This window comes from Amblyraja radiata, chromosome 31, assembly GCF_010909765.2.
Source record: "Amblyraja radiata isolate CabotCenter1 chromosome 31, sAmbRad1.1.pri, whole genome shotgun sequence".
NCBI classification, from domain to species: Eukaryota; Metazoa; Chordata; class Chondrichthyes; order Rajiformes; family Rajidae; genus Amblyraja; species Amblyraja radiata.
The window spans coordinates 25,535,582-25,559,576 of record NC_045986.1 but is presented as its reverse complement, the minus strand read 5'-3'; the positions used below and the strand labels follow the sequence as shown (position 1 = coordinate 25,559,576).

General features: G+C 47.9%; 1 protein-coding gene across 6 annotated transcripts in view; it reads left to right on the top strand.

The window, feature by feature from the left end:
* The window catches only part of pax7 (paired box 7), a 127,694-nt gene that overhangs the window by 73,390 nt on the left and 30,309 nt on the right, over nucleotides 1–23,995 (top strand). For 4 of the 6 annotated variants that reach the window (XM_033048187.1, XM_033048188.1, XM_033048185.1 and 1 more), the window contains 3 exons: nucleotides 911–1,113; nucleotides 16,950–17,115; nucleotides 17,985–18,181. In XM_033048187.1, coding sequence (XP_032904078.1) covers nucleotides 911–1,113; nucleotides 16,950–17,115; nucleotides 17,985–18,181 — 566 coding nt within the window. Of the gene's footprint in view, nucleotides 1–910; nucleotides 1,114–14,456; nucleotides 14,638–16,949; nucleotides 17,116–17,984; nucleotides 18,182–23,995 lie in introns of those variants that run through there. The other 2 variants (XM_033048186.1, XM_033048190.1) reach the window with 2 other exon arrangements.

Sequence of the window (23,995 nt, the reverse complement as noted above, 5' to 3'; positions counted from 1 at the left end):
AATAACCCAGCCTTGCACACTGGGTCTTTTTGCCTGGGTTATTGCACTGGGCATTAGACCTGCCTTGAGGTGGAAACATGAATTCAGGGCATTGAGGTTTTTCAGGGCATCAAGTTCTGAAGAAGGGTCCCTGTCCATTCCGTCCATAAATGAACCCATAAATGGGTTCCTCCAGCACTTTGTATTTTGCTCAAGATACCATCATCTGCAGTTCCTTGTGAATCCAAGGTTTTCTTTACTCCATTTACAGTTGGCCATGAGAACAGAAGCCCTGATGCGTTCATAAGTGATTTTTATTCTGATTAGAAGCATTGCTATTGTGATAATAATCTAAGACTACACGTGCTATGGGTTTGAGATGGGACTGAATTGAAATTAGTCTTGGGCGGGTTATGGACCTATCTTGATTTTCATGATGGGCTCCTGATTCAACACAAAAGTGATGACCCAGAGAGTTGTGAATCTGTGGAATCTCCCAGAGAGTTGTGAATCTGTGGAATTCTCTGCTCAGAAGGCAATGGAGGCCGTTCTCTGGATGCTTTCAAGAGAGTTAGATAGAGCTCTTAAAGATAGCAGAGTCAAGGGATATGTATAGAAGGCAGGAACGGGGTACTGATTGTGGATGATCATCCATGATCGCAGTAAATGGCAGTGCTGGCTCCAAGGGCATAATGGCCTACTGCTGCACCTATTGTCTATTGTCTATTGTCTCTTGCTCGTGGGACTGCATAGTGGAATAGCCACGAGTCCTGTGAGCAGTTGTGTCCACAATCTCTGCTTTAGGCTGTCATTCACTGACTGTGGCCCTGGCAAAAGCTGATGTTTCTCTGGTCATTGTGGTGCCTTTGCCTGGTGAGAGATGTTCATGTTCCCCTTTGGTCTCCATTCACGAGTGTTGCTTCCTCCACAGGTAACCGACTGGACGATGGGGCCTCCGACGTGGAGTCAGAGCCGGACCTGCCTCTGAAGCGGAAGCAGCGGCGCAGTCGCACCACCTTCACCGCCGAGCAGCTGGAGGAACTGGAGAAAGCCTTCGAGAGGACCCACTACCCAGACATCTACACCCGAGAGGAGCTAGCCCAGAGGACCAAGCTCACAGAGGCACGGGTCCAGGTGAGTTCCTCTAGGCTACTCCAGGTTACAATCCACGGAGCGCAACGAGGCCATTTGACCCATCGGCTCAATGCCTCCTACCCTCATGCCCTATCACTATCTCCCCTATTCCTCTCAGCAAAGATCTGCAGCATCCACAAACCATGCAGTAGAAGCACAAAGTACCACAACACCAGGGGAGTGAGGGATTTATGCCCATTCACTCACAGATGGAGCAAGATGGAGCATCTGATTGAAATGGACATTTTCAATATTGACGACTCTTTTCTTCCCTAGTTGACATCATCACCATGTTCCCCTGATTTTCGTCGTCTTGGGTCACATGTTCCTCTTTCTGAGGTTTGGGGAGCCCAAGGGATTTGGGGCTCCCAACAAATTCCCTCACCTTGTGTCCCATTCTAACTGGACCCAGCAACATGCTCCTCCTCTCAAACAGACATAGTGAAAGTCCCACTGGTATGCCCACATCCATGATGCAGCATGCGTATTCTATTGTCACCAGACTCCAGAGGTAAACTGACATCGTTGGGCCCATCGAATCTAGCCCAGGTATTCTCACCATCCACTCCACTTCCTGAAGCCTGTAACTCCTTTCTTTTTAAAAACGGAATTAAATCAGCTTTCAGAAGCCTCCCCTGGCAGGGAATTCTAGACCCTAACCACCATCCTTTGTAACATTTCTTGTCAATCACCTTCATGGCTTTTGACTCTTCTACCAATGTGAACAATTTCTCTCTGTCTGTTCTGCCCAGACCTTTCATCATTTTCAATACCTCCACCAAATTCCTTCTCAGTCTCTTCTGTTCCAAGAACAACAATCCAACGTTTCCACTTTGTGCTTTCAAATCCCTCCAGGACCCGTAGTCAGGATCGAACCCGGGTCTCTGTCTCTGACAATACTACCGCTGCGCCACCGTGCCACCCTTGTGTAAGGGGAGTGAATTGTAAAGTATTTGACATTATTATGAATTATGCAAAGGGAGTAAATAGGAAAGGTTTGGATTTATTTCGATTCTGGACAGGGCAAGGGAATGGAAAAGGACTTGGTCCATTGGGATTGGAATCTTTGGGCAGCTATATGTTGACCAGTAAATCACCATCATCAAGATGTGAGACTGGAGGTTGTACAAGATGTTTGTTTAGTTTTGGAATTACACCGAGGCTCCAGAGAATGGTTTCAGAAAGAAACCTCAGCAACAGTGAGCCAGCCTTTGCCTTGACACCTCACCACCAGATGGGTGTGAAGATCACAGCTGGGGTTAAGATCACATTGCACTCTTCCCTTCACCAGACCCTCATGCTGCTAAACATTCATCAAAGCTCCCTCTCTCAACACATTTGTATGAAAATATTGCCTTGTCTTCACCTTTTGTAAGAGATGGCGTTATAGTGAATGGGACTTAATAAGAAAGGAACTTTGGAAGTGCACTCCAATAGAATAGATGTGTCCAACCTGATATAAAATGATGAGGAGCCATGGAAAGGGTAGAAATGTAGAACCTTTCCCCCCCCAGGGTGGAAATATCATAGAATACAGGGCTGTATGAGCTGTAAGGAGTGGTTGGACAGACTTGCATTGTTTTATCTGGAACATCAGAAGTTGAGGGGAGACCTGATAGAAATATATAAAATTATGAGAGACATAGGTAGAGTAGACTGTCAGAACCTTTTTCCCAGGGTGGAAATGTCAAAGACTAGAGGGCATAGCTTTAAGATAATAGGGGCGAAGTTTAAAGGAGATGTGTGGGGTGGGTTTTTTGCACAGAGGGTGTCAGTGCCTGAAATTTGGTGCGAGTGTGAGGCAGATACGATATGTAGGGAATGGAGAGATATGGATCTCATGCAGGCAGAGGAGATCAATTTGCATCATGTTCAGCATGGACATTTGTGGGCCGAAGGGCCTGCCCTGTGCTGTACTGTTCTATGTTCTTGGTGGGATAAACCAAACTGTGGGTCAATTGTAAAGGTTTCAAGTCCATTGGGATTCTGCAGAATATGACTGAACAGTGCCACCAGAGCAATTTCCATCTTTGCAGAACATGGTTATCCAGACACCAAACACCCTCCATTACCAGGTGATTAAAACCTAGAGTATTGTCAGTGCAGAGCACATTGACTGTCTTGTCCTGAAGCCCGCAGACAGAAGGATCATGGAGAAAAAAATCAGAAAAATGAAACCTGCCAGATCTTTCTGTCTCCATCCATGACAACCTCTCTGCAGCCAAGGGTGATAAGTAAATCTGGTTCAAACGATGGACTGTTCTGATCCATGGGGCTCAGCCCTTTGATGGATGCACCTATGTGAAATGGTGGATGGCTCCCATTCACTCAGTTAAGTTTTGCTGCACTTCTCTGATATAGCGTTCAATATCTCCACAGGGCTAAGTTCTCAGCTCAACATTGAAACTCACGGTAAAGTTCAGAACCTCTAAGAGAGTAATGTCCCTGTCCCACTTAGGAAACCTGAACGGAAACCTCTGGAGACTTTGAGCCCCACCCAAGGTTTCCGTGCGGTTCCCGGAGGTTGCAGGTGGTTGCCGGAGGTTGCAGGTAGTGGAAGCAGGTAGGGAGACTGACAAAAACCTTCGGGAACTGCACGGAAACCTTGGGTGGGGCGCAAAGTCTCCAGAGGTTTCCGTTCAGGTTTCCTAAGTGGGACAGGGACATAAAATTCCAAAGTTGTGCGAAGATCACACAGGAAGACAGCATGAAGTAGACATCATTGCATTGAGTCCTCCGTTGGCTCTCCATTCAATATGCCCTTGGAGTGGGATTGCCCGTTCAGTGTGTGGGATCAACGGTCCCATTCAGAAGGTCCTGACCAGGATGCATTATCCATGGTGGCATTGTAGGACTCCAGTTCCGTGGAAGGAAACTAGAGAAAGTAAGATTGTTCTCTTTCGAGCATGGGATTTTCAGAGGAGCTTTGATAAAGATGTTCCAAACTCTGAAATCGTTTGGCAGAATAAGATGGAAGGTTTTCACTCATTGCAGAAGAGTTGGCAATCAGAGAACACAGATGAAAGGAGAATGAATCAGTAACATAACAAGTTGTTCTAATCGGGAAAGTATTGCATGAAAGAGTGTTAGAGGGTGATGCGGCAGCAGATTCAATAGAAACTTTCATAAAGGCATTGGATAAATATTTGAGTGAAAGTCAAAAAACACAGGGTTACAGAGAAAGTGTGGGGATTGAGACTAATTGGTTGTCTGTACCCAGAGGCCAGCTGTTGCACAATGGGCTGAATAGTTTCCTTCGATGTTGCTTCAGTCCTTGCTTCTAGGGCAGAGTGTAGAATGATGTCTTTCATTGGCGAAGTCTCTTACCAGTTCTATCATACTTATAAGTGAATTATTTGGGACAATATCTTATTTTTAATAGAAGCAGAAAATTAGCTTTTGCTTTGCTCTGTGGTTTAGGGGTTACCGTATTCCCAGTTTTAATGTTGAGGTGTTCTGACTGAGTGACATTGGTATTGTTTGATTGAAAGATGCAGCATGGAGAAAGGTCCTTCAGCCCACCGAGTCCAGCATGACCATCAATCGCCCATTTTCACTTGGTCTATGCTATCCCATTTTCTCATCCACGCCTAACACATTGGGAGCAATTTACAGAGGCCAATTAACCTACAAAGCCGCATGTCTTTGGGATGTGGTAGGAAACCGGAGCACTTGGAGAAAACCCTTGCGATCACAGGGAGAACGTGAAAACTCCGCACGGACAGCACCTAAGGTCAGAAGTGAAGCAAAGTCTCTGGTGCTGTGAGGCAGCAGCTCTACCAGCTGTACGGTGAAAAGCTTCAGTTTGTGTGCTATCCTGTCAAATCAAATTATACGATACACGACTTCCATCAAGCCGTACACAAGTACAACTGGTACTGCAAAGAAAAATACACCAAAGTGCAGAATAGTATTACATCTTTGCAGCGTTACAGTTACAGAGAAAAAGTCCAATGTCTGAAATTAGTTAGGTTGGAAGATCAAGACTACACCCAGCTTAAAATAGATAACGTGAAGTAAAGGAAAACTCACTGGCAGTGATCATCGGTTTGACAGAACTCAGCCATTAAGTGGCAAGCATCAGATATTGTTTCCAGCGAAGTATAAACACAAGGGGGAACAGGGAGATGAGAGTTTTTACTGGTTAGTGACAAAGCTTGGCAGAAGTTGGAATAGTGAGCCACCATTGTTGTGTTCAGTTAGTGAAGATGTCACATTTATGAAACTGCACCTGCACCAGAAACCAAAGGTGCAGGATTCAATGCAAGCTACAGGTTGTCAGGGCGTCAGGGAATGCTACTGAAGATAGAGACATTTGGGTAGCAGATCTGAAGCTGTGTAACAATCCCACAAATAGCAATGTGACCAATAATGGGGCAGTGATTTCAGATGAAAAAAACACAAAGTGTTGGAGAAACTCAGCGGGTCAGGCAGCATCTGTGGAGGGAATAGACATACTGAACAATGGTTCCGACCCGAAACATCTGCTCATTCCCTGCACAGATGGTACAGATCAATAATACAATGCATTGATAACAGTAATAATAGGTAACCATAATAGGTGAGGGGGTAAACATTTAATAGGAATTTGAGGGGGTAACTTCTTCACACAAAGGGTGGTGGGTGTATGGAACAAGCTGCCAGAGGAGGTAGTTGAGGCAGGTACTATTGTAGCGTTTAAGAAACATTTAAACATGTACATGGATAGGACAGATTTAGAATGATATGGGCTAAATGCAGGTAGGTGGGACTAGTGTAGATGGGACATGTTGGTCGGTGTGGGCAAGTTGGGCCGACAGGCCTGTTTCTATGCTGTATGACTCTATGACTTCATCATAGTGCAAAATCCAGGTCTGTAATGCAACCAAAGACACAGTCCATAGAAGATCATAGTCGCTGAGGTAGTGGTTAGTTTTGTGCAATGTTCAAGAGCTCTGAGGTTTCCACACCATTGAAGAGAGTTATCAGTCACAGGCATGACTGATTCCTTGACTAGTGAGGGTCTTAATTCCTCCAGTTCTCATTAGACCCTCTCAGTTTACTACTCCTGAGTTGTCGGGGCAGGGAGTGGGCAGATTATGGCATCCTGCAGGCATATCAGTGATTAATGTTAGTAGTTTTTCAGAAGACTCCAGAGAGCCTGAGAGATCGACACTGAAATGTAGAAAATGTTTGCGGGATCGGTGGGCTTGAAAGTGGTGGGAAGAGGCAGACTCTGGCAGTGAGAAATCCTTCTGGAATGTGTGCTGACAACAGCTGTCACCTTTATTACTGCTTCCTACAAGCAAGCTTGAGATTTTCCACTCCTCACTCATTCGGAAACAAAACAAGTGTAACACTCTCAGCTATTCACAAGCCGATAAGAACACTAGAATCTTATTAGCTTAGAAAGAGTCCATTCGGCACTATCGTGTCCAGGCTGACTCTTTGAAACAGCTGTATATTTTGTCCCCCTCTCTAGCAAGGGTAGCTGAGTTCTTGTTGATGGATTTATTGCTATGCAATAGCGCAGTCGATGGCTGCTTCCATTGGCCCTGATGGGGATGTGAGGGGGAGTGTGGAGCGAGAGTGAGTGGGGGGAGGGGGGGGGGAGAACGAGGGGGAGTAGAGCGGGGGGAGGTGGAGCGATAGGGAGCAGGAGGTAGGGACGGGAGGGGAGGGAGGGGGGAGTAGAGTGATGGGCAGTAGGCTGATGAATGGCAACATGTTTGGATTGACTCGGTCTTGCTTTTAGTGGGCAGGACGTACTTGGCCAATTGTCTACATCGCTGTAGTGGTCTGGCAAACTGCATCTAGATGGCTGGACAATGGATCTTCAACAATGCAATGGGACGGGATATTGCTGGATGAATGTTGGATGAATCCAAAGTCCTCAGCTGTCCCTTGCTATGACATGGGTTGAAGTGAATTGGCTGAAGGCTAGCATCAGTGAAGGTGGAAACTAGAGGAGGACATAGAGGTGCCTCATCCACCAGCTCTCATGGCTGCTGCTGCTTCTGAACGTTTCAATACATTTTCTTGGCCCATTGAGGATAGAGGTTTATGGAAGCTCCTTTTCCTATTGTTCTTTCAATTTTTTGTACACATGCAGGTGTAATGGAAGGCAGCCCTTTGATCTGATCCATTGACCAAGGAAGCATTCACCAGTGTTTATGGTGCTGATTCTACCTGTAACTGATGTATTTGGTCTGAAGTTGTGGTTTCACAACTTGTTCTGAACAATGTGGTATTCACGTACGACTTGCCTAGCTTTATCCAACCCCGACATAGATGTTATAGAATTCGTCAGACTGTAGTTGTTTCCTTTTTAAAATTAACTATTCCTCCCTTTCTCCAAATAAATGTGACCTCACAGCTCAGTTCAATCTTCCAGCCTCTATCCGCTATATGTTTAACTCAATGTTGTAAATGTATCAGTCAAACTGGAATTGTCATCAGTGAATCTTTGTTCGATGAACAGTCACAATACTCACTAATTTCAATTATGAGTAAATTGATTTATTTAAACAGCAGAATCCATGTGACATAGATATTCCCACAAGTCACGGGACTGACACACAATGGAGAGTCTGTGAGAATAATCCAGCCCCTCTCTCTCTTCCTTTTCAGTCTCTTTCCCTCTATCTTCTCTCCCTCTCCCATTTTCTCCCTCTCTCTCCCTCTCACCCTCCCACTCCATCCCCCTCTCTTTCCCTCGCTTTCCCCCCACATCTCACTCCATCTCATCTCCCTCTCCTACCACCCACTGCACTCCACCCCTCCCTCTGACCTCCTCTCCCACCCTCCTCTTCCATCCCCTCCTTCCACTTCCAGTTCCCACACCCTCTCCCACCCGGTCTTTCTCCCTCTCTTCCCCTGTGTGCAGGGAACAGAATGATCCCGTAAATACCGTGATCCTTGCGCCCACGGCAGAATGGGAGTGAACCCAGCCGCTGAGACAAAACAACTTTGACAGAGTTTGGCAGGGGAGCAAGTGGGAACAAGTGGGAACAAGTAGCTTTAGAGCGTTAAATGAGGGCAGTCACTGGCTTATCGCTGTGACGTTGTCTGTAGTAGTGAGCTGTGTGGGGGTGTAAGGGAGGTGATCAGTCGGTAGCACAACTTGCATGTCTGCCCACCTCTGCTTCCCGTGGCATCATGCCAGACCTGGGACATGGGTTCCCCTTCACTCCCCTCACCCCATCACACACGGTGAGGACCGGCCCAGCGAGTCTCTGCCACACCCAGTGATGAGGCTCAGCCTGTGCCATAGGCGATACCCAATGATGACTGGTCCCCTGGAACAGACGGAGCAGTACAATGCAGAGACGGGCTCTTCAGCCCACTGTGGCCCTGCTGAACAGGATGCCAAGTTAAACTTCTCCCCTCTGCCAGTTTATACCTTTATAAAGCTGTATACCTTTGCCATGGGTTTTTTTAAATTAAAATCTCACTGAGGGAAAGCTTTCTGTTCTTATACCCCATAATAAATCCAAGGTGTGAAGGAGTACGTCTTCATTGGCAACTTCACCCTTCTCCATCTCGCCACTTCTCCTCTCCCCACCCCTCTCCCCACCTCTCCTCAGTCTACCTACTCCCTTCCCTCTTTCCACACATTGCAGCGTCTTGTTTGACATGGACTGAAAGGCCTGTTCCTGTCCTGTACTGTTCTATGTTCTATATACCCCACTCCCCTATCTCTCACCCTCTCACCCCACCACCTACCTTCACACAACCTCGCCATCCCATCTTCCTCTTTCCCTCTCTCACAACGCTTGCAATGCCCTGTGCCCCGGTCCTGCCCTGTGTGTTACTCTCCCAGAGTACATGTCGTTCAGGCTCACTGCTCTTCCAAATCATTCAGCAAACTTTCTGCTTCATGTGCAAAGGTGCTGAGGAAGAGGTAATGTACCACTGCCCATTGAAGGATGATTTTAGTGAAGCCGCCTTTTGGAATACTCCGTGAGCTGTGGCATTGGAGAAGGCAGGCTGGGCCATGGTGCGTATTTCACCGCGGTGTGAGCTGCTGTGTTGTTAGCTGCACCGTTATACTTCAGCACCTGGAGCACATCCATCTTCATAAACAGGCCGGGCTCGGCTGGAAGGAGTGGGGCAGAACCTCTCCCTTGTGTAAGGGGTCATTTGTGAGACAAATTACAGCCTGATCTTTATCTCCAGCTCCTGTTGTAATCAATCCCAGACTCTGTGGAGACTGACACAACCGTGCACAAGCAACACGTATCCACACTCTTCCCTGCTCTCATTTCTCGCTCTTTCTTTTCCCACCCCTATTCTCCCTCTAATTCTCCCTTCTCACAACATCTATCACGCTCCCCGTCTCCCTAGGATGGTGAGATATGTACCGGGAGGTTCATTTGCTCGGACACTCTCACACCTTTGGTCCCTGAGAACGTTCATCTACTTGGACAACGCTGAGGGTGGGGATGCCAAACTCTGCAGGGTGGCACAGTGGTGCAACTGGTAGAGCTGCAGTCTCACAGTGACAGAGACCCCAGGTTCGATCCTGACCTCGGTTGCTGTCGGTGTGGGATTTGCGTGTTCTCCCTGTGACCACGTGGGTTTCCTCCGGGTGCTCCTGTTCCTTCCACACCCCAAAGATGTGTGAGTTTGTCGGTTAATTGGCTTCTGTAAATGTGTCTTTAGAGAGTGGATGCGAAAATGGTATAACATTGAACCATGGTCAGCCTGGACTCAGTGGGCCGAAGGGTCTGTTTTCATGCTGCATCTTTCAATCAATCAAACCATTTCTCCAGCTCTCTCCTCCAATCAGTTCCCTGGGACTCTCAGGAACCACAATATGATCCCCTTCATGAAAGATGTTACAATTATTGTCTTTCTCACACATACACACACACATGCACGCACTCATTCACATACTCAGAATACAAACACACACATGGAAATGCACACACACACACACACACACACACACACACACACACACACACACACACACACACACACACACACGCACTCATACACACCCACACACTGCACATGTGCGTACACACTCATGTGCGCGCACACACATGCACTCATACGCACACACACATGCATGCACACACTCATGCGCACACACACACACACACACACACACATGCATACGTACTCATACACACCCACACACTGCACATGTGCGAACACACTCATGTGCGCGCACACACATTCACTCATACGCACACGCACATGCACACACTCATGCACACACACATGTGCACACACATGTGCACACACACACATTCACTCATACGCACAGGCACATGCATGCACACACCCATGCACACACTCATGTGCACACATACATTCACTCATACGCACAGGCACATGCATGCACACAGGTAGTTATTTTTATGCTTCTGTTTGTGACCGATTCCTCTGCAGGCTGGGAGGGATAGAGAGTGTGTCTGCAGACACAGTGTGGTCTGGTGCTGTGGGCCCGTCTGCCTCTAGTGTTACCTCAGGGTGACGCGCCGTCTGCTTTCACCCATGAGTTCCCTCTGAGCCCGAGTTCCCTGCGAAGCACTTTCCTTTCTGAGGGACAGAGTTAAAGAGAACATAAAAGGGAGAGTGGCTTTTGTGGGCAGATGGGGTCAGGGTTCAGCTGTCTAGTGCAGCTTCCAGTGAAACCTATCTGCTGGTACAGGTGGGAGTGTCTGCTGCTGACCTGAAATAAAGCGCCCACTTCAGCGTCCTGTCTGTGTTCACACAGTTAGATTCCATACACCGCCTCTACTCTCCCCCCTGCGCCCATCTCTATTGTTGTTTCGTCTTAACCCCGACCCACCCGCCAGCTTACACCTCCACACACTGGACCACGGGACTCTTTCTCCACAACTGTAATGCTCCCGTACTCCAACACTGGAGTCTGCACTCAGATTTATATTCTCTCTGCACTACTTGTGTAGGGCATGTATGTATTCATGCACAATATGATTTTACTGGAAAGCACATAAACAATAACTTTTCAGTTTCTACAATTTTTTTAACTGTGTCTTGCTGCCTATGACAATAACAAACTAATGCCAATGCCAATACTACGCTGCTTTTCCTCACTGGACATAATGAGGAAGGAATCCTGGGGAAACTAGATGTAGGTCTGAGTCTCACCCAACCCCCACCAACATCTGAGCTCGTGGTTACAAAACTGAAAGACTAAACCACATATTGAGAGGCCGACTGAGAAATCCGTGCAACATTGCCTGAGGAACTGTAACTCGAGGTCTTCGTGGTATCCTAGCAACAGTGTCCGGCCCAGCTTTGGCTCGGCGACGTGCCATTAAAAGTGCACAGGACTGACCGCAGGCAGGTGGACCGTGCAGCACTCGCACTTAGAGCAGGTTTCTGAGAGTGTTTCTGAGGGCACAACTACCAAGGCATGGAAAAAGACTGTGGCCCAGGCTCACAGCCTACTTCATACGCAATGGTGTTGGGTGTTGGTCACCCAGCATAGACACAAAATACTGGAGTAACTCCGCAGGACAGGCGGGCATCTCTGGAGAGAAGGAATGGATGACGTTTCTGGTCGAGACCCTTCTTCAGACTAAAGAAGGGTTTTGGCCCGAAACGTTGCCTATTTCCTTCGCTCCATAGATGCTGCTGCACCTGCTGAGTTTCTCCAGCATTTGTGTGTACCTTCGATTTCCAGCATCTGCAGTTCCTTCTTAAACACATGCAAACTCCACATGGACAGCACCTGAGGTCAGGATCGAACCGGGGTCTCTGGCGCTGTGAGGCAACAGCTCCACTATTGTGCCAGTGAGGTATAGAGGGGATTGGAAATGGGAACATTCTATAGTCGGGAATACTATACATGGATGGTTCCTGACTGTGCCATGATGGGTGCCCACAGGTTGGCACCTAACCCGGTAAAATGCCCTTTACCGGGGCCTGTTTGCTCCATGCCCTGCCATGAGTGGAGGGGTTTTTCAACTGGGGCTGGCTGCTATTGGTGACAAATCGACCAGGTGTCCTGGTGAGCAGTTTGGACGAGTTGTGCAAACTTCAAACTGGATATTTTGGAAGCCAATCCTGTTACAAATGCGGCCGGTGCTGTGAACTTTCTAAGGATGTCATAAATGTCAGTCTTTGCTGTAAAGCCAGGCTTCGATTCCGACTGTAATCCCAACCAAGCTTCCAACGAGTTGCGATCCGGCCTGTTTTTGCGAAACAATAGATCTCTGTGTAGCCGGAGGCGAAAGGCAAACAACTCCCACTCACACTCGCAACTGTTGCTGTCAATTTTCATTTGGAGGCAGTCTTGCCTGTTTCCCACTCAGTTCCCATGGCAGCTAAACGTTGTGATTCATACCTCAGTAAGTAGCGAGCCACACGGGGCAGTTCCACACTGAAGCCTGACTCTCAACAGCTTCACACATTCCGATAGACTGCACACAGATTTATTTGTGCTGCACTTGACATGGTGTTACCTTTGACCCCCGGAGGTCACTGCTCTTTTCCATGTGTATTTGTTCTGGGGTCACAAGTCGCCCTGGCAAAGCTCCATTATTATCCATCTCCACTTACCCCAAGGACATTGACAGTGTGCGGTGGATCTGGATTCACATGTAGAGCCAAACCACAGCAAATGGCCCTTTGCAAGGGACATCAGTGAATCCACTCGTGAATGGGATAGAAACATCACCTGCTGATTTGTCCAACCTGAACAGTTCCTGCACTGAGGCTCATTCACGTTGGTGGCTCTGGTGCGAGATGCTGTCCAGACCGGGGGAGGGTGACAGGCATCCCTCCCTGAAGAACATTAGTGAACCGGAAGGGTTTTATGAAGATCCAGTGGATTTGTGATTAACTGTGATTAAGATATCTAATTCCTGATTTAGTTACTTATATACATTTAAGTTATTAATATTGTATTTAAGTTAAATTATTACAAAGGGATTTACATTTGTGCTCCTGGGGTCAATGCCCAGTACCCTGGGTGCTGGTCCAAGAATGTAACCACCACCTCACACCATCCATGATGACATTTGTGGGATGGGTGGTCGCTATAGAATGGGGTGTGTGATGACGGCAGAATGGGGCATGTGGTTGTTGGAGAATGGGGTGTGTGGTCCATGGAGAATGGGGTGTGTGGTCCATGGACAATGGGGCATGTGGTGACTGGAGAATGGGGCAAGTGGTGACTAGGGAATCGGGCGTGTGATCCCTGGAAAATTGAGGCTTGTTCCACCCGTCACTGACAATCTCGATGATCCGTCACTCAATTCCCCACTCAATATTTGGAAGCCCCTGTTTCCCTTAAAAGTCTGAATATCTATCTCAATCTTAAATCTCCTTAACGGCTGAGCACCCAGAGCCGTCTACCTCACCGAATTAGTAAACAAACAACATTTAGAGAATTAATACCGAGTTGCAATAAATATATTTTCCTTTTTAAACCAAAAAAATAAACCCCAGGAAAAGTGGTCCAGCCATGGCTATCAAGAGAAGTTAAAGATAGCATTAGATCAAAGGAAAAGGCTTATATGTTGCCAAAAAAAGGGCAGTAAGCCAGAGGATTGAAAATTTTCAGAATCCGACAAAGTAAGACCGAGGCATTGATAAGGAAAGGGAGAGTGGTATATCAGAGCAGGCCAGTAAGGAACATAGAAACAGATTGTAGACCTCAATAGATATTTAAAGTGGCAAAGATTTGCTTAAATTACTTTAGACCAAGGCACAAGAGATTTACTAAGGGAAGTAAAGAAATGGCAGATATTTTTTACAAATGGCTGGTGTCTTTCTCCCCGAAAGAAAGAACTGCACTGTGGCGCAGTAGGCAGAGCCACAGCATCACATCGCCAGTGATGCAAAATAACATCAGAGAGCTAAACGCCAATAAATCCCTTAGGCCACAATTAAACACCCATATTACACGTGACAAATTAAACACTTGACTCTTGACATGAGGACGTGTAATTGGGAATCATGAAAAAGGTGGCTATTGAGGACTGGTTGACATCTTCCAAAGAGCGATGGTTTCCACAGATTGGAAAGTAATAAATGCAATCACATTGCTTAGGAAAGGAGGGAGGGAGGAGGAATGCAAGAATGTAGGGAATTAGGGACAATTAACCGGAGATCTGTAGCAGGGAAACTCCCGCAATCTATTAGTAAAGAAGTGACGTCATGATAATCAAACTCTCGTTGAAAGTGAAAATATTTGGACAAACCTGTTGGGAGTTCATTGAATTGAAACAATTGCAACCCATAAGTTTTAGGAAGCCTTTGATAAGGCATCAGGAAAGATGAACAACATTAGAATGCCTATCATTAGGGATAATGTACAGTTACTTTATTGTCACGTCTACCAAGGTACAGCGGAAAGCTTTTGTTGTGAATAGCAGATTTATTAATGGCCAGAGAAGAGAGAGGAGGAAAGTGTGGAAGTGTGTTGATGAACTGGGAGCCGGCGTGGATTGTGAGGAGGTTGACAGAGAGATGACAGATGGATGAAGTGAATCTGAATGAAGTGAAGTGAATGGATGAGGACATCGCAGATGGAGAACAATGAGGTCATCCAGTTTGGTAAAAAAGTAAGGTGGAGTGTTTTACATTTTGAGAGATTGGTGGGCAGAGGGAGTTGAGAGTTAATGCCCCTGTCCCACTTAGGAAACCTGAACGGAAACCTCAGGAGACTTTGCGCCCCACCCAAGGTTTCCATGCGGTTCCCGGAGGTTCCTGGAGGTTTATGTCCGTCTCCCTACCTGCTTCCACTACCTGCAACCTCTGACATCCACCTGCAACCTCCGGGAACCGCACAGAAACCTTGGTGGGGCGCAAAGTCTCCAGAGGTTTCCGTTCAGGTTTCCTAAGTGGGACAGGGGCATTACTAGCAAACAGCAGACAAGGGGATTGCAACGTTGATTTCACTGCAAAAGGCCCAGTCTGGAGATGTCTTGCTCTGATTATGTGGAGCCCTGGTGAGACCACATCTCAAATATTATGCACAGGTGTGGTCTCTCTCCCTGAAGAATGGGATCCCTGTGATAAAGGCAGTGTAACAAAGGTTCACCGGGTTCCTGGCGAGGAGAGATTCAGCTTGTGCTCCCTTTAGAAGAATGGAAAGCAATTGACATAAAATGTATCAAATCTTAAGGGGTTTGGTAGGATGGAACGAAGGAAGTTCCCTTCCACTGATGGATGCCTGGAACTGGGGCCACAGTCTCCAAAGTAGGAGGCAGGACAGATGCAGAGAAACCTCTTCACCCACTCGATTGCTGGTTATACTAAAGACAACAATGGAGATACGGTGTTAGTGCAGGGGATTGATCAGCCGTGAGCTCATTGACTGATGGACCAGGCAGAAGCAGCTGAATGTATTGCACATAACACTATTCATATTGTACGAGTTCTCATGTTAAGAAATTTCTATTTATCCCAGTTCCAAATAGCTAATGCCTTTCCTTGCGCTGGAGTTAACTCACTAACCATGGGAAACAGACTCCCAGCTGTTACATTTGTCAAAACTTCTCAGAATCTGATGCATTTTATTGGGATTAACACTCATCTTTTTAAAATGCAAGTAACAGAATCCCGATCGACTCAATCTCTCCCCAGTAGGAAACCCCTGCCCCAGAATAAATCTACTAAACCGGGAAGGTGCTGCCGCCAAAGGCAACCATGCCTTTCCTTCAAAACACACAAAGTGTTGAAGTAACTCAGTGGGCCAGGCAGCAGCTTTGGAGAACTTGCATAGGTGATGTTTCTGGTCAGGACCCATCCTCAGTCTTCAGTCTGAAGAAGGATCCCGAACAGAAGCATCGCCTATCCATGTTCTCCAGAGACACTGATGGACTTGCTGAGTTACTCCAGTCCTTTGCGACTTTTTTTGTAAACTAGTACCTGCAGTTCCTTGTATCTTCTGTGTAATGCCTTTCCTTTGGTGCTTCTGCAGCTCCAGGTGTGGTCTCATCACGTACTGAAGGATGTTTTCTGCTTCAGTGCCCTGTCGGAGAGTCCACTGTTCAATTGCTCACATCCCCTGCCTGATACCCCAATTTGTGTGCAAGGACAAACAGATTCCTTTGAACATCAATATTTAATATTTTCCTGTATTTTAAATGATTAAAAACAGAGAGTAAAAAATGTCTACACATTGGCCATTGACACTGACGTAAAAGGAACTGAACTTTGGAAGGGGAATACACCAGAAGAAGAATTTCTGGACTCTCATCACAGTCACTTAGTGTAGCGTTGTTGTAGATCTGGAAGCACTGCACTCACTCCCATTGCATTTGTCATTCTTTTTCATTTATTGATGGAATCGCCTGCCGTTAATCGACAGACATGCGCGCAAATGGAGATTGGAATATTGAGCATAGGTGAATATGCTCACCTTCCTGAGAATCTGTACCTGTAGAGGAGAGAAGTGGTGGAAGATAGGAGAGGTGTGTGTGCGCGCGTGCGTGCGTGCGTGCGTGCGTGCGTGCGTGTGTGTGTGTGTGTCTGCGTCTGCGTGTGTGGATTTGGCTGGACAGGTGCTTTACAAATATCACTTTGCAGAAACAGAAATTAGATAACATTGGGCATCAAACCTTCAAGTCCGAGAGATGGGTTTTAAGAAGAGGCAGAAGCAGAGTGAGAGATAGAGAAGTTAGCGGAGGGAGGTCTGGACGGGCAGCTCGTTTAGGTCAAAGGGAGAGAGCTGAAAGGATGGATGGTGACATTGCACCTGTCTTGTGTGTGACCGAGGCGATGTGCTGAAGGCAGCTTCAACAGAAGGCAGGAGCCAGACACTGGATAGATAGTTTGTTAGTGAGGTTTAAAGCGAGTGGAGCTCAGAGTGAAGACTGCCACATCACACTACACTTCACTAACGGTGCTTTTTACATTTCCAGGTGTGGTTCAGTAACCGTCGTGCACGGTGGCGTAAGCAGGCCGGAGCCAATCAGCTGGCAGCCTTCAACCACCTGTTGCCGGGAGGTTTTGCGCCCACTGGAATGCCAACCTTACCCCCATACCAGTTGGCTGAGTCATCGTACCCATCGACCGCCCTCTCCCAAGGTAAGGGCACTGCCAAGTCCAGTGTCAAACAGTGTCACGGTGAATGCTTGGATGAGCCTGTAACTGATGGTCTCTCTGCACAAGGTCACATGGACCGACAAGATGGTGTGTATGGTCCAAGGCCACATGATATTGGCTTTGGGTCTTTCCATCTCATGGCAAAGGCCCCTGTTGACAGAATGGGCATTGAATTGATGATTAGACTTGTAGTCAACATCACTGTGATCACTGGCCTCTTCAGAAATGGTCTGATCTCTATTTCATTGAGCTTAATGTAAAGGTCAAACAAATGAATAATTGGCTTTGGTTTAAAAAATAAATCCAGACAAATTCTTCAGATTGAATGTTAATGACATTTTCTGCCCTATCTGGGAATCCAGGCCCCAGGGATTATTGACCCCCCTGCAAGGTCCGCTCAGGGCCAAAAGGAGAGTCTTACAGCTACATGGTCAGGGGGGCTAAGTACTAACCAGGGCTGCGTCCACTGATCACTAGGTAGCCTGAGTGAGAATGGGCGATAGGTTCAGGCACAGTCCCTCTGTGGCTGCAAACAGCTACCAGCTATCAGCTGTCAGAGCTGAACACATGGGTGGGAAGAGGCTGGTGAAGGAGGGAGAGGAGAATGGAGAGGGGATGGGTGGGCAGGTGAATGGGGTGAGCAAGTGGTGGAAAGAGGGGAAAGGCGAAGGGGAAGGAAGTGTGGAGGGAGGGATGGGAGTGGCAAAGTGGAGGAGGGAAAGGGAGAAAGAGAGAACAATGGAAGAAGAGAAGAGGTTAGTGGGAGGGAGGAGATTGGAGGAATGTGTTGCGGGTGCGATGTTAGAAGTTCACGGTGTGACCTACTGGTTGTGGTGTGTGCTTTGTCTCAGATGGAGGGAGCACAGTGCACAGGCCCCAGCCACTGCCACCATCGTCCATGCACCAGAGCGGTCTGGCAGTCGCCGCGGAGAGCGCCTCCTACGGCCTGGCGTCCAATCGGCACAGCTTCTCCAGCTACCCCGACAGCTTCATGAACCCGACGGGACCCAACAACATGAACCAGGTCAGCAATGGACTCTCTCCACAGGTCAGCCTTCACGCAATCGCATGCTCAAGCATCACTGTGCTCCCCCACTCTTGCCCCTGCTCCCTTCCCCACTCGCTCCACCCCCATAACACCAGATCTCAGAAACAAGGCCCTTTGTCACAAGGCACAGAACATCACAACTCCCCTCTCAAAGACATCATCCCAATGGTACAGTCATTGCGATGTTCAGAGGTGACGACTTCAAAATCTCAACATTGCGATCGGAAGCCGTCGGATTAAAGACTGGAGTCCATAATCCGAAACAGTCGCGGGACAGAGGTGGACAATCCAGGCGAGGTAGTTGGCAAAAGTCACCTTGGCTTTTATTGTTGTGGATTGTAATGCCCCTGTCCCACTTTGGAAACCTGAACGGAAACCTCTGGAGACTTTGCGCCCCACCCAAGGTTTCCGTGCGGTTCCTGGAGGTTTTTGTCAGTCTCCCTACCTGCTTCCACTGCCTGCAACCTCCGGCAACCACCTGCAACCTCCGGCAACCACCTGCAACCTCCGGGAACCGCACGGAAACCTTGGGTGGGGCGCAAAGTCTGCGGAGGTTTCCGTTCAGGTTTCCGAAGTGGGACAGGGGCATTAGAAGACAGACATGAGAAAGGAGGAGAGGACATTTGTAGTAGGGATGACACAGACGTCCGGGAACTGTTATAGCCACAGGGTTAAGATGTTTGCGGAACAGCAGCTTCCGAAACGCTCGGCTCTTCAGAAGGGCAAGTACACGAGTTTGGCAAAAATGCTGGAGAAACTCAGCGGGTGCAGCAGCATCTATGGAGCGAAGGAAATAGGCAACGTTTCGGGCCGAAACCCGAAAGGCTTTTTCGGCCCGAGACGTTGCCTATTTCCAACGTTGCCTATTTCCTTCGCTCCATAGATGCTGCTGCACCCGCTGAGTTTCACCAGCATTTTTGTGTACCTTCGATTTTCCAGCATCTGCAGTTCCTTCTTAAACTCTTTAAGTACACAAGGTCGGCAGGCAGCTCGACTGTCTTGAGGAGCAGGGAAGGCTGGATATGGGAAATGGATCCGATGTGGCAATTGGATGATGAGTGGGAGTGAGGTGGTGATAGAGGAATGAGACAGAAGTTTGAGGGGAACCCCAAATTTAGAGAAGGAAGGTCAGGGGAAGTCAGCAGGTTGCAAACAGGTCGTGAGCTGGCAAAATGGTTGGCACTTCTCTGTGTGGCTGATGTTCACATGTAGAAACATTGAAACATAGAAAATAGGTGCAGGAGTAGGCCATTCGGCCCTTCGAGCCTGCACCGCCATTCAATATGATCATGGCTGATCATCCAACTCAGTATCCTGTACCTGCCTTCTCTCCATACCCCCTGATCCCTTTAGCCACAAGGGCCACATCTAACTCCCTCTTAAATATAGCCAATGAACTGGCCTCAACTACCTTCTGTGGCAGAGAATTCCACAGATTCACCACTCTCTGTGTGAAAAATGTTTTCCTCATCTCGGTCCTAAAAGATTTCCCCCTTATCCTTAAACTGTGACCCCTTGTTCTGGACTTCCCCAACATCGGGAACAATCTTCCTGCATCTAGCCTGTCCAACCCCTTAAGAATTTTGTAAGTTTCTATAAGAAACTTCTATATGTGATGAATGAACATTCAGTTTGGGGTCTGGACCCCAGGGGAGGGAGGAGTGGGGGTGGGGGGGGGGGGGGGGGGGGGGGGGGGAATTGGACTCCAGGGAGAGTCAGCATCTTCATAAGGCTCAGTAAAGCGAGCCAAGGACAGAGTGAATCAGTTCCCATTACAAGCTGGTAAGGCGGTGAGAGCCAAAGGGAAAAGTTAAGACTTGTCCTGGAAGACTTCCAATTTCTCATGACCTGACTCCCTGCTAGTGGGCGTGGCTGTGGGTCTGGCATATTTGCCAGTAAGTTCTTTATTTTCACATTCCCTGTGGAGTGGAGAGCCTGTCTGAGAAACGGATGTTCGGAGCACCTGGTACGGTCCGAACAATGTCTGCTCTCTAACTTGGCAGGACTCTGCTGCAGCCACATGGCATGAGACATCATCGTGATCGTATGGCAGGACTATGGAAAGCTAAGCTTCCCTCCGTCCTCGGGGGACTGTTAAATACTTTTCACAGATTCCTCACTCCACTCTTGCACTTGGTTGAAAGTTCCTTTCTTCGGCTTCCACTGTCTCTTGGAACGATTCCCAATTTTTTTTGGAAAGCAGTAATCCCAGTGATATTTTCTCACTCCATCCATGCTACTGTTTCTCCGTGAGTGGGCAGCCACACAGGCATCTTGTAAAGTTGATAAGCGCAACATTCCCCTTAAACTGTGCAATGTTGAAATCAAATGCCTTTGTGTGACTTATTTGAACAACGTCCAAAACAGGGGATTGACGAGAGGAGAGATTCTACGACAGGCAGTCAGGCAGCGGGAGACAGGGAGAATCACAGGGGAGAGAGATGTACAGAAAGAGGCAACCCCACTAAGAGAGAGAGAGAGAGAGAGAGAGAGAGGGATGCCCGGGTGAGGTTAGAAAGGGAATACGCCCTGTCCACGGGCACCCTGCGGGAGTTCCGGGACCGCTGGGCTCCGCAGGGTGTTGAATGTATCCTCAATAAGGATTGTAACATAGTTGTATAGTGGTTTATTATGGATATATGTTTGTATTGTATTATGGTGCTGGGTTCTGGCTTGTTTTATTGTAGTGTAAATATTATTTTTTAATCATTGAATACGTTTTTTGATTAAAAAAAAAGAATTTAAAAAAAAAAGGGAGAGAGAGAGAGAGAGAAAGACTGTGAGTGAAGGTGATTATTCACAGGAGCAAGAACCCAGGAATGATTTTGAAATTAAAATGAGAAGCAGATTTTAGTCAGTATTTGGTATTGGTATTAGTCTGTTATTGTCAGGGTGCTGAGGTTCAGTGATAAGCTTTAGTTTTTGTGTGCTATTCATTTAAATCAGATCATACTATACACGAGTATATTCAAGGAATACACATGAGAAGAGTGGAAAAAAATACTTACACACGTCATGGGGATTGTTGGTCCCGACGTCAGTGAAGCCGTTCTCTGTCTCCTGTCGATGGTCCACAGTAGTTCGATCACCCCACTTACTTCCATGCCTGTGTGTGGGGGGAAGGGGGGGGGTGTCTGAGGATGTGAAGGACCCAGGGGAGACTTGGAGGGGAGGGGTGGAACGGAGTTTTTGGAGAACCCCTGAATGGTGGTTAGAGTGGGGAACCGTGTTTAAGGTGAGAGAGAAGAGGACCCACAGACGAAGAACAGGTGAGATATCACGGGGGGGGTTTGTGGGTTTCTGTCCGGGACAGAACAAAAACCAAGACAGTTTCCATGGGGTCAGTTCTGGTGCGTGCATGCACCAACAGAACTAGTTCAACACTTGTCCTCACCTGCCCCTCTCCACTGTTGGATGGGGTAAGTCATAATGGTGTGCTGTCTGCTCTGCATTCAGTGACAAACCCATTGCTGAGTTATCCATCCCAGTAAGGGAGAACTCTCACTCTCCATCTCACTTTCTAAGACACAGATTACCATACTAGCTGGATGACTTGAAGCTGGACGTATATTTCGAGGCACCTTCCAAAATTCCCCTGAGATCCTCAAGATTGGGAATAACTCTGACCAACCCCCGCCCCCCCCTTCATAGAAACATAGAAAATAGGTGCAGGAGGAGGCCATTCGGCCCTTCGAGCCAGCACCGCCATTCATTGTGATCATGGCTGATCGTCCCCTATCAATAACCCGTGCCTGCCTTCTCCCCATATCCCTTGATTCCACTAGCCCCTAGAGCTCTATCTAACTCTCTCTTAAATCCATCCAGTGACTTGGCCTCCACTGGCCTCTGTGGCAGGGAATTCCATAAATTCACAACTCTCTGGGTGGAAAAGTTTTTTCTCACCTCATGGTTGGAGGGTGGCAGGCGTTGGAGTTGAACCAACGCTAGAATTGATACAGTGGAGGTTGGCAGTCACGGCCATTGGGAGATAGGGTGGGGAGTGGAGATTTGTCCAGTGAGAGTCCCTGGAACTGGGTAAAGATGTGCAGGACCAAAGCTGTCAGAGTCACTCTGCTCCCATTGTCCTGAACACTTCCTGACATAACCACTTGTAACCAACTGTCGGCTACCTTAATGCTTCTGAACGGATATCCTTCATTGGATGGATGGATTCACCATCGGGAGACAAGTGGCCAGATTTATAATTCTTTTTGTCAGATAAATAGCAAGAGAGAGAAACGTGTGAATCTTTGTAATTTGAATCTGGGATGATTAGTTGGAGGGAGACGGGTTGCATTTGATGTTTCCTGAGCCGCTATCAAGCCGGTGAGCGCGGAGCGAGGGAATGAGAGAGTCGTTTGCTCCCCTTTGATCCGCTGCCTCAGGCACACTTCGCAAGCTCTGCCAGTCTGAGCGAGTGGTTTTTCAGTTATTCCTGGCAAGTGTCTGTGGAAGATAAGAGCAGAAACCCTGGCATTGTACACAACCCATCACACCAGCAGCTGGCCAGTCTGTGGAATTACAGTAACATCCATGTCTGCGGTAGAGAACTCAGTGTAGCAGCTTCAGATCACTGGCAATACTTCACGTCAGGTACATCAAGTGTTCTGAAGCACCAGTACTGAGGGGACATAGTGGGCTGGAGAAAGATGGGTCGTACCTTCCTGTCCCGGTCTCTCCTGCTTTCCCTTTGTAAATCTTTGCCTCCTCTTCTATTTGTCAGGTTAAATTCTGGTTACTGTTGTCGCCGGTGAAGCTCTGTGGTATTGGTACAAACGTTCCCCGCTCTGTTCTGCACTTAGTGCTTCCACTTCATTAATGCAGTGAGCAGTTTTGTCAACGTAAATGCCAAGACGAAGAAACAGCAGGCGGTGGAGCCTCACCAAATCAGCACTCCGTGATTCCCAAACTCTGCTTGATACTCTTTCATTCTCTCTCCCTCTCTCTCTCTCTCTCTTGTTCTCTCTCTCCCTCTCACTCTCCCCCTATATCTCTCTCTCCCTCTTACTCCCCCTCTCCCTCTCACTCCCCCTCTCTCTCTCTCTCTCTCTCTCTCTCACTCTCTCTTTCCCTCCCTCTCCTTCACTCTCCCTATCCCTCTCCTCTCTCTCCTCTCCTTCTCTCTCCCTCTCCTTCTGTCTCCTCTCTCTCCATTTCTTCTCTCTCCCTCTCCCCTTCTCTCTCTCTCCTTCTCCTTCTCTCTCACCTTCCCTCGCTTTCTCTCCCTCTCTTACCCTTCCCTCTCTCTCTTCCTATCTCTCTCTCCCCTATCCCTCTCTCCATCCCTCTCTCTTTCCCTTTCTCTCTCTCTCCCTCTCTCTCCCTCTCTCTCACTTTCCCTTTTTTCTTTCTCACCCTCTCACTCTTTCTCATTCCCTCTCTCCAATCCCCTCTCCCTTTCTTTCCTCTCTCCTCCCCTCTTTTTCTCTCTCTCTCTCTTCCACCAAGTGCTACAACCTCCTTTTCCCTCCCCATCTTTCCCCTTCCTGCCTCCCTCATTCTTCTTTCTTCCTTCATTCCTAAGTCCTTCCCTCCTGCCTCGTTCTTCCCGATCCCCCCCTTCTCTCCATCCTCCTCATCCAATCCCCCCCCACTGCCTCCCAATCCTTCTCTCGTCCCCTCTCCCAGAGCCGCAGTAAGCAGCCACCCCTCTGACACGCCTGACCCACTGCCTGTTGTTCGAGAGGCATTAGACGTGGTGACAACCAGACAGATATCGAAAGCCTACTCAAGAAGGAGAGGTCAATTGGCCGCATGTGCTTTCCGTTAGTTACAAATACCAGACTGACAGGGGCGGGCCCTGTAATTAATCCC